This window comes from Aspergillus steynii (genome assembly GCF_002849105.1).
Source record: "Aspergillus steynii IBT 23096 chromosome Unknown P170scaffold_7, whole genome shotgun sequence".
Lineage (NCBI taxonomy): Eukaryota > Fungi > Ascomycota > Eurotiomycetes > Eurotiales > Aspergillaceae > Aspergillus > Aspergillus steynii.
The window spans coordinates 920,737-934,846 of NW_020194404.1; the positions used below are offsets into that span (position 1 = coordinate 920,737).

Here is a 14,110-nt window from a genome sequence, read left to right on the forward strand (position 1 = left end):
TTCAATGCGACTGACGTCTTATCGGCGACGCAGGACCTTATCGGAAGCCGCGATAAGATAAGAGGGCTGACTCAGCCGCCCAAAGAGTGCTAGCCCTAGGGCAAATCCCACCCGTCGGTGACGACCAATCAGACGTCACCGCCAAGATTTTACCCACGACGCACACTAAGCGAGAAGCAATTCGAAACCCGAGCAAACCCTCGACGTCCGCCCGGATCCCTCTCGACCTTCGTTCGCCCCCCTTCGCCAAATCCCAGTATCCGACACCCTTAACGTGATACCTAGCCAAGATGTCTAAGAGAGGGTGAGTTGTACTCGATCTGCCTCGAGACCCGGTCCCGTTTGCGCCTGGGATATGTCATGGTCGATGTGAATCGGATTCAAGATGTGCATGCGTCAAGTCGAAGATCGACGGGAATACATCAGGGAGAAGACAAAGAGGGGAGACCGGAGAACACGGGGGAATTGACAGAGGGACTGGACGGATGATTGAAGAGGTGGAAAACTTTTTACGCCGCAACAGAAGAGGTGGAGGCGAGAACTCGAATCGATTCAACTCGACATGACAATTCCAAGGCTGCATATACGACACTCGGGCAAACGCAAGAAAATTCGCATGCAAGGCTAACCGTTGATTTTTCTCGCAACAGTCGTGGTGGAAATGCCGGCAACAAGCTGAAGATGACGCTCGGTCTGCCTTGGTACGTTTGATTTTATTTCTTTATGGCATCGGATTATCCATTCGATATTTTTTTACCCTCTCAATCGCCGAGCAACTACACGAATATCGACAAGAACACCCATTTTTACAAAATCAAAAATCAAATCCCGCTCGCGATTACACCCGAACACTGGCGCATCAATACACACATCCAGCCTTTCGTGCAGTTCAACTAACAGCTTCACAGCGGCGCCGTGCTCAACTGCTGCGACAACTCCGGTGCCCGTAACCTTTACATCATCTCGGTGAAGGGTATCGGTGCCCGTCTCAACCGTCTCCCCGCCGCGGGTGTCGGTGACATGGTCATGGCTACCGTCAAGAAGGGTAAGCCCGAGCTCCGGAAGAAGGTCATGCCTGCCGTTGTTGTCCGTCAGAGCAAGCCCTGGAGACGTCCCGACGGTATCTACCTCTACTTCGAGGACAACGCTGGTGTTGTAAGTTTTCCCCTTCACCCCTCTGCTCTGCAGTGCGGAGACGAAGAAGAACCCGACAATTGCTGATACATTCGCACAATAGATCGTCAACGCCAAGGGTGAAATGAAGGGTTCCGCCATCACTGGCCCCGTTGGAAAGGAGGCTGCTGAGCTCTGGCCTGTAAGAATCCCTCTTCCCTTCCTCCCAACTTATCTACCTACGAGACCAATCGCTAACGATCTCTCTACCAGCGTATCGCTTCCAACTCCGGTGTCGTTATGTAAACAAGAGGAAAATGAAAATGCCGTCTTAGGGAGAACCTTTTTTTTGTTGTTTAAAAAATGAAAATTTTAGAACGATACCAGCTGCTGCTCTGGGGAATGAAATGAAACCAAATCCTTCAAACTTTCATACCATTCTCCGCTGCATTCCTTGCCATGTCTTATGCCCCACAGAAGACCAGCCTACGATAGTGCGAAACGATGCCTTAGGATAAAACGAAACGACCGGGGTGTTTCGGTGCCCATAATTTTTTTGACCTTTTCCTCTTGTTCCCAACTTTGGCTTTCATGCCGGTTCGTGGGTTCCTCCTATGTTTCGTTCTTTTGTCGATGGGCTGTCTGTCTGTTCTTTGCCTTCTGGTGATCGACCTTGGAGTATGGAACGAGTAATGGTTCACATGCTGGAGAATTTATCTATGGATCTGGCATCGATCGATCGATTTGACTTTCTGGCCCCGTAGTAAAACTATGACGTAGTTTTTGGTGTATCAATTTGTCTGTCTATTTATACAAATCTAGGTGATTATGAACATCGATGAGTTAAGTATATATGAGTCTCCCTCCAAACACTAAGAGACTTTCCACCAAGTCGCTCAAAGGACAGGTCAGAAACCGGAATCAGAAGCCCAGATCATAATCATTATTTCGTTTTCTCCTGTCCTTCCTCCTTTTTAATTTCCTTCTTGTCGGGAACATGCGCCGGCGTTTGGATCTTTTTCGTTTCCGGTCCGGATCCCGTCGCCAGATAGACGATCAGCAGAATCACAGCCACCAGGTCGATCACATGCACCGCCCACCAGATGTGCTGCACGCCGGCCATGCACATGGTGATTTCGTACTTCCATTCGTTGACGGCAGGGTCGGCGTCGAACCAGACGGAAAGGAGTCCCGCGTTGCCGCCGTATTCGCCCATCATGGAACGGAGCGTGACTTCTCGAATGGACGGGGAGTCGGGGACCGAGGCATTGCGATGCTTCGGAGTGTGGTATCGTCGGGCGTTCCATTTCCAGGCCGGGGTCTGTTCCTGGCTGCCGTCTTCGGCGGTATCCTGGTCGGTAGGATCCTCCGTCGTTCGATCGACGTAGTGCACCACGTCGCAGCCCGTGTGATCGTGGCCCGTCAGGATCAGACCGTTCCGACCCCATCCACTTCCCGCGGCGCCTTCGTCTCCCGTCATACCGAAGATGCCCTGCAGGACGCCGTTGGCGCTGACGTGCTCGCTGAGATGGTTCTGCTCGCGCAGCCCGCCCTCGAGGAAGCGAGGCACGTCGTCGGGGCCGTTCTCGTCGTCCGATTCGTGGAACGTGAAATGCGGTCCGTCGGTGCAGACGCCTTCGCGCTTATGCAACGGCAGGTGGGTGAGCAGCAGGGTGAAGGTCGCGCGGTCGTCCACGGGATGCGTGCGGTGCGTGATGAGATCATTGATGTATTCGTAGCTGCGGGTCTGCACGTCTGTGGAAAACGCCGGTGTGTCGAGCGTCAACGTGTTCAGATTGATCAGGTGTAGAGTCGGTGTGAAAGGAGCGGTCGAGGGCGGGTCGTCATGGCTCTCGTCTTCCGCCTGCAGCGCCAGCGCCGGATGGCGAAATCGGACGTCCCAGTTGGCAAGGCCAAACACGCGCTCGAACCGCTCGATTCGAGCCTCGCTGGCATCCCCGGAATATCCGATGTCGTGGTTCCCTGCGATGTTGATGATCCGCTGCGTCCAAGTCGAGTCGGTGGCATTCAGCAGCGTCTCCGCCGAGTAGTCGACCACTCCGTCGCTCTCGCCTGCGCCTGCAGCGTGGTGATCCCCATTTGTACCGGCGCCCGTGAGCGCATCGCTCACTCGCTCACCCCCTTTGAACACCCGGTGCCAGTATCGATCACCGCGGCGGTCGAACTCCTCGTCCGTCACCCACTGGCTCCCGATGAGATCGCCCAGCACGGTGACATGCGTCGGACGAGTCCACCAATGCAGGGTACGGTATATATGAGCCAGATAGTAGTCATTGCCGAGTAGGTCGAGACGTTTGCGCGCGGCTCCCAAGGTGCGAGGGATGTCGTCGATGACCACGGAGCGTAACGCGGCGAGAACGGCGCGGAAAACGTCAGGATGTAGAGGCGAAGGCGACGGCGCACGCTTGATAGCAGATTTCACGGCAGACCGGTGGGCTTTGATACGTGCGAGAAGCTTATTCTCGGGCTTGGGGAGAGAGCTGTCTCCTTCGAGCTGGGGGTCGGCTAGAACGAGTAGTCGGAAGATTGCCGGCGGGTTCACGGACTCGAACTCGGATTGTGGGGAGAAATGTTGTCGAAGGGTCGAAAGGAATCCGCTCGGTAGGATTTCGGAACTGTCATGCTGAGGAAGAGGGAATGCGCAGCCCTGGAAAATCGGATAGAGGTAGAGATAGACGGTGGCTGCTATCGCCAGCGGGAGGAGGCCGGAGAGCACGCGGCAAAGAAACCGGCGAAGGAACATGGAGGTCGGACGGAGGAAGACAGCATTGAGTTTGTGCCTTGATTTCAATAAGGTGGGGTACTATTGGGAGTGGGAATTGACTCCCATCTTGCAGGGGTGAGCGATGACGGTCAGCGACGGGAAAAGGAGAAAGAAAAAAGTTGATGTTATCCGCAGTCACGGGACGGCGATCTACTCCATGCGGGTTGGTGTTCACGAATGGATTCACAAATAAAGTCACGTCAACTCAGTGTTGCAAATTGGCACTCTCATTATTAAGCTATTCTTACTATTCCAAAAGGCAACTGAAATCATGCGAGTTTAGCTGCCGCTCATGCTTGCAACATCCGCTTCAATCCATCCATAGCCTTCCCATCTCTTCACTCTCTAATCCCACCCTCCTGAATTCCTCATGCCGCACAGATCATATGGACGTAGTATAAAACAAAAAGCAAAAGGCAAAAGCTAACAAATCCGAGCAGGGGGGTATATCACATAAAACGCCGAACAAGGGGGAGCAGCGGCCAAAAGGAATAGAGGGAGGGCAACAAGAGAAAGGTGGAGTCAAAGTCAAAGTTACTCATTCAACAGGCGAATTTACTCGGGTTTGGCAACAGATTCGGGAAGCAGCGAAGACGGTCCGGTATCAAGGCCACCCAGAGGGTTTGAAGATCTCTTCTCCTCCGCATCGTCGCCATTCGGCTGAGAGGCTTCGTCAAGGCCCAGTCCGTTCACGACAGTCTCGCCCCCTTCCTCGGCCGGAGTTGGTGGCCCGTCTTTCTCTTCCCCGGCCTGGCCCGGGGGCATGAGCTCGGGGGGTCGTTGGTTCATCAACCGGGCTTCCTTGAGACTGATGGTGCGTTGCTTATTGGTGGTTTCGACCGGGATCTCCATGTCCCGCTCGATGGTTGCCTTCATCAATGCAGCCATCCACAAGCGGCCTTCTTTGGCGCTGTCCACCTGGAAGTAATGGATCGCGGGCTTGGTGAATTGAACCGTCCGAGAGGTGCCCGTTTTGGGGGGAACCAGTTTGAAAAAGAACGACCCTTCCCCGCCGTTCTTAGGACCACGCAAGGAAGACTCGGACCCGGATGCTTTGTCGGATGATGCATGGTCGCCGGCCGTCGAATTCGCCGGCGAGGTGGGCGAAGCCGTAGCCCCGGTGATGGTCGCATGCAGCGCGACGATCGGGTCGTTGTCCGCACGAAGCACGCGGTGGGCGGTGATATCGATCAGGCCACGTTCCTCGGTGTCATTCTCCGAGTAGTAATAGGACAATCGGCGGCCGCGCAGGACAAAGAGACGTGGTTTCCACGTGGTCATGAGGTTGGACGAACGCTTCTTCATCCAACCGGAGAACTCACACCCCTGCATCTGCTCCTGCGGGGTTTTCTTCTCCAGACCCCGCGTGTACGCACTCGTATCCTTCTTTGATTTCACACCGGACTTCACAGTCCGCGTGCGCGGCAGCGAAATACCTCCCTCGGCGGCCTTGTTCGACCCGTCGGTGCTATGGCGCTCCGAGCTCTTGGAAGTCGACGGCGTGGTGGACCCCGTGCGCGCGGAGGACGGATCGGCGTCGCGGACGGGCGAGGCAGGAGGAACCGACGTGTCGATACCTTTGCCAACAACGTCCGACATCGCACGTAGACCAACGGCCCGGGGGAACTTGCGCCCCGCGTTCTTGAGCTGCTGCTGAAGCGGCACGGGGGTCGACCGAGGAACCGGGTCGGAATCGTGCCTGCTGACGAGCGGGGCGAACGAGGCAAAGAAGCCGGACCCCGTTGACTTCTCTTCCCCGGCCGACTGGGATGCTTGCTGGCTTGGACGCTCCGAGAGGCGAGTGCTCAAGCTCCTGATCCGGCTCTTCGGGGGCGTGGTGGCTGCCGGCTTGGGGGCGACGGACGCTCGCGGGTTGGCATCCCGAATGGAATCGGCGCTGCCAATGCGCGAGTGACGCTTCTTGACGTTCAGATCGGCCAGGCTGGTGGGCCCGGAATTGAAGCTTCCAGTCCGAATGGAGTTGCGCTTCTGAAGCCGTTTGGTCTTCCGCGGATCCCCCTCGGGCCCGGAGAAATAGCCTCGATCCAGGTCGTCCGATACGGCCACGGCCGAGTCCGAGCCGTTCGATTCTGCGCCGCGGAACACGTGCTGCGGGAGAATGGGATCGTTCGTCGCGGCCAAGGCCGTTCCGGGACGTCGCTGAGAACCGCCGGACATAGTCCAGGCGCGGTCAAAGGAGCCCTTGCCCTGATGGCTGGGCTGAGGCGGAGAGTCGCCGGCACCCGACAGTCGATTCGTGGCGTCGATCGAGGAATGTCGACGCGAGTGGTTGATTTCGCGGATCGACGCCGCCGAGGGCCGCCGAGAATGGTCCATCCAGGAGCCGGGGGTTTGCGGCGTCAAGGGGGAGCTAGCGTTGCTGGGCATGTTGCTGCTGCTGACGAGTCGCGGGTGTTGCGCGGACCCTGACGAGGCTCGCAAGTTGGGGATCCGGGGAAGGAAGGGGGCCGGGTGGCCTGCCCGGCTCAGGGTTCGCTCCTCGGGGGTAGCGAAGCCGGAGGCGGATCCGCGAGACGTCTTTCGGGGTCGAGTCACGCTCGTTCCCTTGACCTCCTCCTGGAAGGCTTTGATCTTGTGCCACGTCTTCAGTCGCCGGCCCATGACGCCGAAATCGAACTCCTTCATGAAGAGGAAATCCTGATTCATATCCAGGAGCACGTCACCGGTGATCTCCTGCTCCTCGAAAATATCACAATGCTTGCCGTCGACCCCTAGATCGCGCAGGTGTTTGGCCGTGTAGGCCTGGCTCCAGTGGCGCACCTCGGCCTCCGTGGGGTGGCCTTCCTCCTCTTCATCCGTCTCTTGCCCGTTGATGTAGGACATGCGATGGTCCAAGGTGCTGCTATACTCGCTGGACGAATCGTTGATCGACTTCGGCTCTTGCGTGATCGCCATGCTGTGGCGGGGGGTGCTCAGATCGGTGATGTGCTCATCGATCACGCTGAGCGTCTCATTCATGACGGGGCTGTCTTTGGTCTGGCCGTTGAGGTGGCCATCAATGGATTGCCGGAGGGTGTGGTGAAGGTCCAGGGCGAGCTTGGACGAAGGGAGTGGGGAGGAGCTAGACCGCTGCGGTTGAGACGGTGAGGGGTTCGAGCTAGGGGCGGGCGACTCGCTCTCCTGGTCGGACGACCGCATGTCGGACAGGCTGGCGTGTCGAGAAACGTGAGGGGTGGACTCGCCGCTCTTGGGGGAGCTCAATGGATCGGTCGCGTTCGGGGTCAGATAATCCGACGTCTCTTTTTCGCTTTCCAACCGGGCGGCGTCGGTCTCCGGCGTGTCTTTCTGCGGACGAGTGGGAATCTTGGGGGCCGTCGTGGTATAGACTAGTTGAGGGGAAGGGAGCTTCAGTTTTAGCGGCGTTCGACCTTCTCCAAGGGGCAACCCGAGAGTTCGTACCTCCCGGAAAGAGTCCGACGGTGCCATCTTTCAATTCTTTCCCTAGATACCATCCATCTCCGAATCCATCGTCCAATTCCACCAGCTCGATTTTCTCACCACGTCGCAAGGTGAGTTCATCCGAGCCCCGCGCATCGAAATCATCTAGACAGTCAGTGGAAAGCCCGGCGGAGAGAAAATCGAGGCAAGAACAACTTGGCCAGTGGTTGCGACCGCTGGGATGGGCGACTTACGAACGACGAGGAGAAGATCACCGGGATTGACGCCGCGGGGCGGCGAAGTCAAAGCCATTTTATTATTGACAACGATTAAAGATGCAAAGTGGGGACTGTCAGAAGGCGCGGTGATGACGGGGCAATTGCGCAGAACATCGGGGCCGCAGCCCTCGGCTTTGGTGGATGAGAGGATTGAGGACGGCGGACGGAGTGTTGAGTCCAGGGGAGGGAATGGCGTGCGGACAGGTGGAGAGGAGCAGTTCGGATGGAAGGAATAAGTCGATGAAAAAGACGAAGGGAGGAAGGAAATCGAGAGAGAGAAAAGAGAAAAGCGAGAAGGAAAGCGAGAGAGCAAGAGAGACCGAGAGGGGGAAAAGAAAAAAAAAAAAAAGAGAGAGAGAGGAAAATTGGCGGGGCCAAGAAGGAAAGTTCGGGATGATCCAGAGAAACGAACGATGATATAAGAAGGGGATCGAAGCGGTGCAAGATGAAATATGCAGAGGATCTTCCGCTATCCAAATAAAAATAACTCGAGCAACTAAAACGTCGCATGCACAACCGCCGTGTCGATCGTCTGCGGAGGCCAGCGCTTACGGGGCGGTTGGAGAGGAAGAGAGGAGGAAGAGCGTCGAGATGGAAATCGAGAAGGATAAAATAAGAATCCGTCACCAGAATGACCGGATGATGACCCAATTCTTATACGGCGCCTCAGGGTCGCCCGTCGGTCAGGTACTCCGAATGGATGCGTTCTCTGGAGCCAACAGTCCATTGCCAGTTCATTAAGGAATCGGTCTCCGTCCCATCAGCGGCGCCTGCCTAAGCCCGTTGGGGCGATCGCGTGTGTGGACGGTTGAGAGCTTTGGTCGGGATATCTTCGTCGTCGGTTTTATTTTCTGATCCTCCGTGGATAGATGGATCTATCCCATCGAGTCGATATTAACCACAGAGCACTCCGTAGTATCTAGGGATACCGACATCCCTGCCTGTCCGCCGATCAACATTCCGGCGACTGATCCGGCTTCGAGAAACTAGACTGGTCGTTTGCGGTGGACCTCCGTCGGTGGACGTGTCTTTTTTTTTTTTTTTTTCTTTTTTTCTTTCTCTGAGTTATTTTCCTCTGCCTGTCTGGACTCTAGAATCTGGATCGATGCCGAAGGATCTGGCTGGACGGGATGGGATGGAATACTTCTACAAGTGACATCCATCCAAACTCCGGAATGACCGATAAACAAGGGGATCAGATTATCGTAATCAGAATCAGAATATGACAATCCCATAGGGAAGAACAATTCAGTTGCTTATAAATATGCCTTGCGACTAGGATCTAACGGGGCGGAACGGATCCAGTCATCAGCCTAATGATCCTTTTAGCTTCTATCATTGCCATCTACTCCGGAGTCGTCAAAGGGGAGAGCATTCAGCAAGGACCGTCTGGTGAATGCAGCATGGCCAGGGAAGAGCGCCAGTGAAGATGGTCCAGCTATGGCACCATCAAGCGCCGTAATCGCATCGTCATCCCTTTCGGACGGTCCTGCAGTATTTAAATCGATCATCGTGCTCGCCAGACACCTGCCTCTGCCTCAATCGAACGAAGCAAACGGACGAATGCATGGATCCAGATTGGCGCTGGGACTTCTGGACGGGTCGACAAGCCAAGCGAAAGCGAGAGTGAGAGAGAGGAGGCGTTAAAAAAAAAAGAAAAGAAAAGAAAAAAGGAAAACGAACAATTAACAGGAAATTAAATCGATGCGCGCTCGTCCAATCGAGCAAATCATCAGGAATCAGGAACAAACGGTCTCTTTGTTGCTCTGCGCGGTCTCCACTTTGGGGACTTTTTCGCTCTTTGTTTCTTCTGGTTTGAGTTGACGATTTGATTTTATTTTCCCTCGCGAACGCATTCCGGGACTCTGTACAAACTCACCGATTGCATTCACCCCCTTATTTCCCTGGAGAATGTGTTCGCCATGACTCCCCACGCCCCTACAGCTCCCCATGGCCATCTGCAATCGTCAAATACCACCGCCAGCCTTTTTCTCGGCGGCGTGCGGAGATCGTGGATGGACAATCCTGCGCTCTCGCGTTCCTCCGCCATTCCTTCGGCCTCCGCTGTCCCCCATTCAACGCCTGCTCGCGGTGCTGCTGTGACGCCCACGGCCACTCCAGCGGATCTGGTGCGTCCAGACATGCGAAATCCTCCCCGCGTGCCTTCAACATCGACGCCAACGTGCTGGAGCCGGCAGAATGATCCCGTCCGCTCCCCTCCCCAGCCTCCCCCACAACCGCATCCACAATCCCAATCCCAATCTCAACCTCAGCCTCAACCTCAGGTGCTGTCCGATCCTCAGCCTCAGCCGGCTTTGATGTCCCCGGCCACCACCGGTCCTTCTCCGCCGTCGCGTCCCTCCAGTCATCCGCAACCTCCTGCTCCCGCTCCCGATCCGCCGCCGCCGCCCGTGACCGTGTCGACCAATCTTCCGCGGCCCCCCATCGTGCCATCTCAACGTTCGCCGACTTTTCCGCTGTCTCTGTCAAACTTGCAGGTATCGTCCGATCGACCCCATGACAGTCCCACGAGTGCGATGGGTCGGGATGGTCCGCCGCCCGCCGTGGCAACTTTCCCGTCCCCGTCTCATCCGGCGAGACCGACCCTCCAGGTGAACACCGGAGTCCCGACTCCACCACCGACAAGATCGAACAGAGGAGGTGCAGGCGATTCTTCTCAGGCGCCGTTGAATAATACGGAGATGCAAAATGCGTCGAGAGGAACCCAGAGCGTGCAAACAACCCATTCCCACCCGGACGTCCCGGCGGTTGCTGCGCGTCAGTCACGCCAACAACAACTACAACTATACCACCCACAGCAGCAGCAGCAGCAGCAACAACAACGCCAGTCGAATGCGCAGAACACGTCGACTTTTGTCCCCAACGTTGACGACGCGTTCTTCCAGCACTCGATCGGCAACTTGAACAATTTCACGGCCTACTTGGGACGAATCGGATACACCGCCGAAACGTTTGAATTCGCGCGCTTACAGCTCCTGCACAATGCGTGTGTCAATCGAGACTGCTTGTACCTTGTCATCCACCAGGTATATTGTCTCTACAGCTTTTCCCCGTCCGATTTCTTCAAGTTGCCGGGCTTCACGGAGCAGCAGGCGCGGGGTCTGGGGGTCATTGAGAGAGTAATGGTGGAGAACAACAAGGTGTCGGGCGAGTTCTTGCGCTGGTGTGCCCATTTTCCGGGTCAGATCGCAGTCCTGCTGCAGACGCCCGTCTACCAAAAGGCTGTGCAAGAGGCTGCGCTGTGTCTCGGGAGATTCTCGGAACAGTGGAAACCCTACATCGAACATGTCTTCGCCCGAGAATTCCCTCCGTTCGTGACGGAGCTTATGGAAGGCTTTCGCATCACTTCGAAATCTCTGGCGTACACCATCTTCCTGTCAACCTGTCGACAGCTGCCGGGACCCAGTGACGAATCGGCGTTGGAGAAGGTCTGGAAACACGATCTGCAGAACTACCTGCGGCGCTGCATGTCGGCAGAGCGCATGTCAAAGACTCAAGTCCGGCAGGAAAATACGGATGTCATTCAAATGTATCGGTCAATCCCTGTCCCGGGTAGATCTGCGGTTCCGCGGCCGCAAGCGCAGCAGCAGCGACCGGGTCAGCAAAGCGCGCAATCGCCCAATCCAGCCGCTTTAAGAACCACCACTGGCATGACGGCGTCTACCATGATGCGACCGACCGGCATCCCAAGCCCGCAACCCTCTCAATCCCCGCAGATGCCTGTTCCGCAGTTGCCCCCGAACCGGCCAGGCGTGGATACCAGACGGCCGAGCTCGTCTCAGACATCTCCGTCTTTCGCCGCATTCCCTCTGCCTGACAGCCAGGGCGGAGCCGAAGTGTCTAGGCCAGGCGAACCGATGACTGCGACGCCTCAGATGGCCACAGGATCCCCGAATGTGTATCCGATGACTGTTCAAGTCCCCCGCCCGCGAGGGCGTCCGCGCGGACGCCCTCGCAGAGCAAGCGGCGCCCAGCACCCACCTTCCATGTCGACTTCGGGGCCCAGGACCGATGGCAATTCACCGCAAATAACCCCCCCATTCCAAATGGTGTTCCCGTCCCAGTTGGTTCAATCTTTCTCTCCGCGCCAGAATCCATCTCCGTTGCAGCGTCCATTCCCCATTCCCGGCCAACCGCAGATGCAAAGAGGCGTATGGCCGCAACAGAGCCCCCGGGCTCTTGCCAACCAAACGCCTCTTCCTACTAACCCTGCTCACCCTGCTCACCCTGCTCACCCTGCCCATCATGCCCATCATGCCCATCCTGCTCATCCTCCTGGCCCCGCTTCTCTGACCCTACCATTGCTTCCCCCGCCCGGACACAAACCGTCGACCACCTCGCGACCTCATCCACTTCGTGATGCGCTTCACCAGGCCCACCTCCGAGGCCCAGTGAATGAGGTACAGGCCCCGGAAAATGAGCCCGGGGCGGGCTTGTTTCAATACATTAGTGGTTTCGCCGTGGAACCCGTGCCACTTGGAGTCGAGACGTGCGCGTTCACATGGCAATTTCAACTATCACAATCCGATCTTGATCGAGTTCCGACCTCTCAGATACCTTCGTTAGGACAGCGCGCGGTGCGTATTTACAAGGACGGCTCCCAGATCCACCGGCTACGCTGCATCCGAGTGAGTCCGTCAGCCTCCGGGGTGAGCGAACAGGCCTGGTGTACCGCCGAGTCGATCTGGCCTAGCGTGATTTACGTGTTCATCAACGACGTGGAGGCTTTCGTGAGGCGACGGGTCCATAACGGCAAAGATCTCCCCTTGGACATCAGCCACTACCTCCGCGAGGGTGTCAACACCGTGACCTTACACTTTATTCGCAACGCGCCCGAGTCCCAGGATCTGACATACGCCATGGGCGTTGAGGTGTTGGACATCGTCCGCTTCTCCCGGGCCAAAGAGCTTGCGAGGCCGCTGCCCGCTACGGAGTCTCGCGAGCAGATCCGAACCCGCCTTTCCTCCCTCGGTCAGCAGGATGACGAGGTGAGCATCGTCAGCGACAATCTCACGGTCGACCTCGTGGATCCTTTCATGGCCAAGGTTTTCAGCACCCCGGTGCGCGGACGCTACTGTGGACACCGGGAATGTTTTGACCACGACACCTGGATCTTGACTCGAGTGTCCAAATCGGGGAACGCACCGATGAAGGAAGACTGGAAGTGTCCCATCTGCTACCAGGACGCCCGGCCGCAGAGTCTCCTCGTCGACGGCTTCCTAGTCGAAGTGCGCGAGGAGTTGGCTCGCACCAATCGGCTTGAAACCGCTCGCGCCATCCAGGTCAAAGCCGACGGCTCGTGGCAGCTCAGGGCCGAAACGGAAGCTTCTGACCGCACCGCCTCGAAGCGAAAGCTCACCGGCATCAATGCCCCGGATTCTCCGGTTTCGCAGAGACCCAGGCTCGAGCGGAGACCGTCCTCCATTACGAATGGCGACGCCAGTGCCCAGCCGACTCATCAGCAACCCTCTGAAGTCATCGCCTTGGACTAGCATTTCCCGGTCGATGACAATGATGACGGCCCAATTTGGTCTACAGAACCCCAAATAAAAGGGAGTAACATCAATTTAGGCGTTTGGTGTGTAACCTGATATTATGCGAGCAAATAATTTGCATCATGGTAGCTCGGTGGATAACTCGTCTTGTTTTTGTCTATTTTTCTTGCTATTTGCATACGTGTTCATTCTTGGTCTTTCCCCTTTCCCATCATGTCCTTTTCAGCCGCTTCTTCCTGTTTCTCATCAGCCCAGGCGCTTTCGACTCCTTATTTACGAGATACCCCCATCTGCACGGATTGCTCTTGTCATTGTTGATTTCTTGCTGGTGGATTTTTCTGTCTCATTCTCGGATGAAAGAGTAGGAATGTACAGGTACCAGCCTTTTATTTGTGGCACAAATTGAATTTCTTTCATTCTTCCACTCAAAATTGAAACACTGTTAACTTTCCAGCGTGGATACCCAAGCATACTAATGTATTACGACACCCGGGATTTATGGCTGATGGTCTGAGGGCAACTTGTGGATAGGATAGCGACATCCGCAGATGTTGGTTACACCGAGCTGCGCCTCCAGACCTGGTTGTCGATTTGCGGACACGATCATGACGCACAGAACACAGATCTGAACGTGAACAGAGATTCAAAACTTGGCTACGCTAATCCTTGGGATACGTGGCCACGAGGCTACATCCATAGACATATCAGGGTTGATGTCTTATGATTACACAGGTACTACTCAGAATACTATTCAAATACCAAATAATGTTCTCGCACAAGATGGATTCTAAAGGTGTTTGTAAAGAAATCCTGTGCAGAATGCCGGCTTGTTTAAGAAGGTATGGATATACGGAGTACCAGGTGACGGAGTTGGCGGGGTTGGAGAAGTTGGTGAGGGAGAAGGCGTTTGTTTGTGGTGAGTACGTGCTAACTGCGATCTTGTCTTCTATGGGATTGTAGAGGTGTGGTTGTTGTTGCTGCTGCTGTTTGGATCTTTGATGGGCTGGAGTATTCTTACT

General features: G+C 55.9%; 3 protein-coding genes across 3 annotated transcripts; 2 read left to right on the forward strand and 1 right to left on the reverse strand.

The window, feature by feature from the left end:
* The first annotated feature begins 210 nt into the window (after positions 1–210).
* P170DRAFT_439356 (60S ribosomal protein uL14) lies at positions 211–1,426 on the forward strand. The gene is made up of 4 exons (XM_024849820.1): positions 211–701; positions 909–1,155; positions 1,238–1,315; positions 1,387–1,426. Exons 1-4 carry the CDS (start codon positions 682–684, stop codon positions 1,417–1,419), a joined length of 378 nt encoding a protein of 125 aa, XP_024700919.1. The 5' UTR covers positions 211–681; the 3' UTR covers positions 1,420–1,426.
* Positions 1,427–2,056: 630 nt separating this feature from the next.
* P170DRAFT_364092 (putative polarized growth protein (Boi2)) lies at positions 2,057–7,609 on the reverse strand (the record flags this gene model as incomplete). Its single annotated transcript, XM_024844627.1, has 4 exons — positions 2,057–3,914; positions 4,458–7,245; positions 7,319–7,462; positions 7,552–7,609. 4 exons carry the CDS (start codon positions 7,607–7,609, stop codon positions 2,057–2,059), a joined length of 4,848 nt encoding a protein of 1,615 aa, XP_024700920.1.
* Positions 7,610–9,385: 1,776 nt separating this feature from the next.
* On the forward strand, positions 9,386–13,088 carry P170DRAFT_413998 (MIZ zinc finger domain protein; the record flags this gene model as incomplete). The annotated part of the gene is made up of 2 exons (XM_024847000.1): positions 9,386–11,131; positions 11,204–13,088. Exons 1-2 carry the CDS (start codon positions 9,498–9,500, stop codon positions 13,086–13,088), a joined length of 3,519 nt encoding a protein of 1,172 aa, XP_024700921.1. The 5' UTR covers positions 9,386–9,497.
* Positions 13,089–14,110: the final 1,022 nt, after the last annotated feature.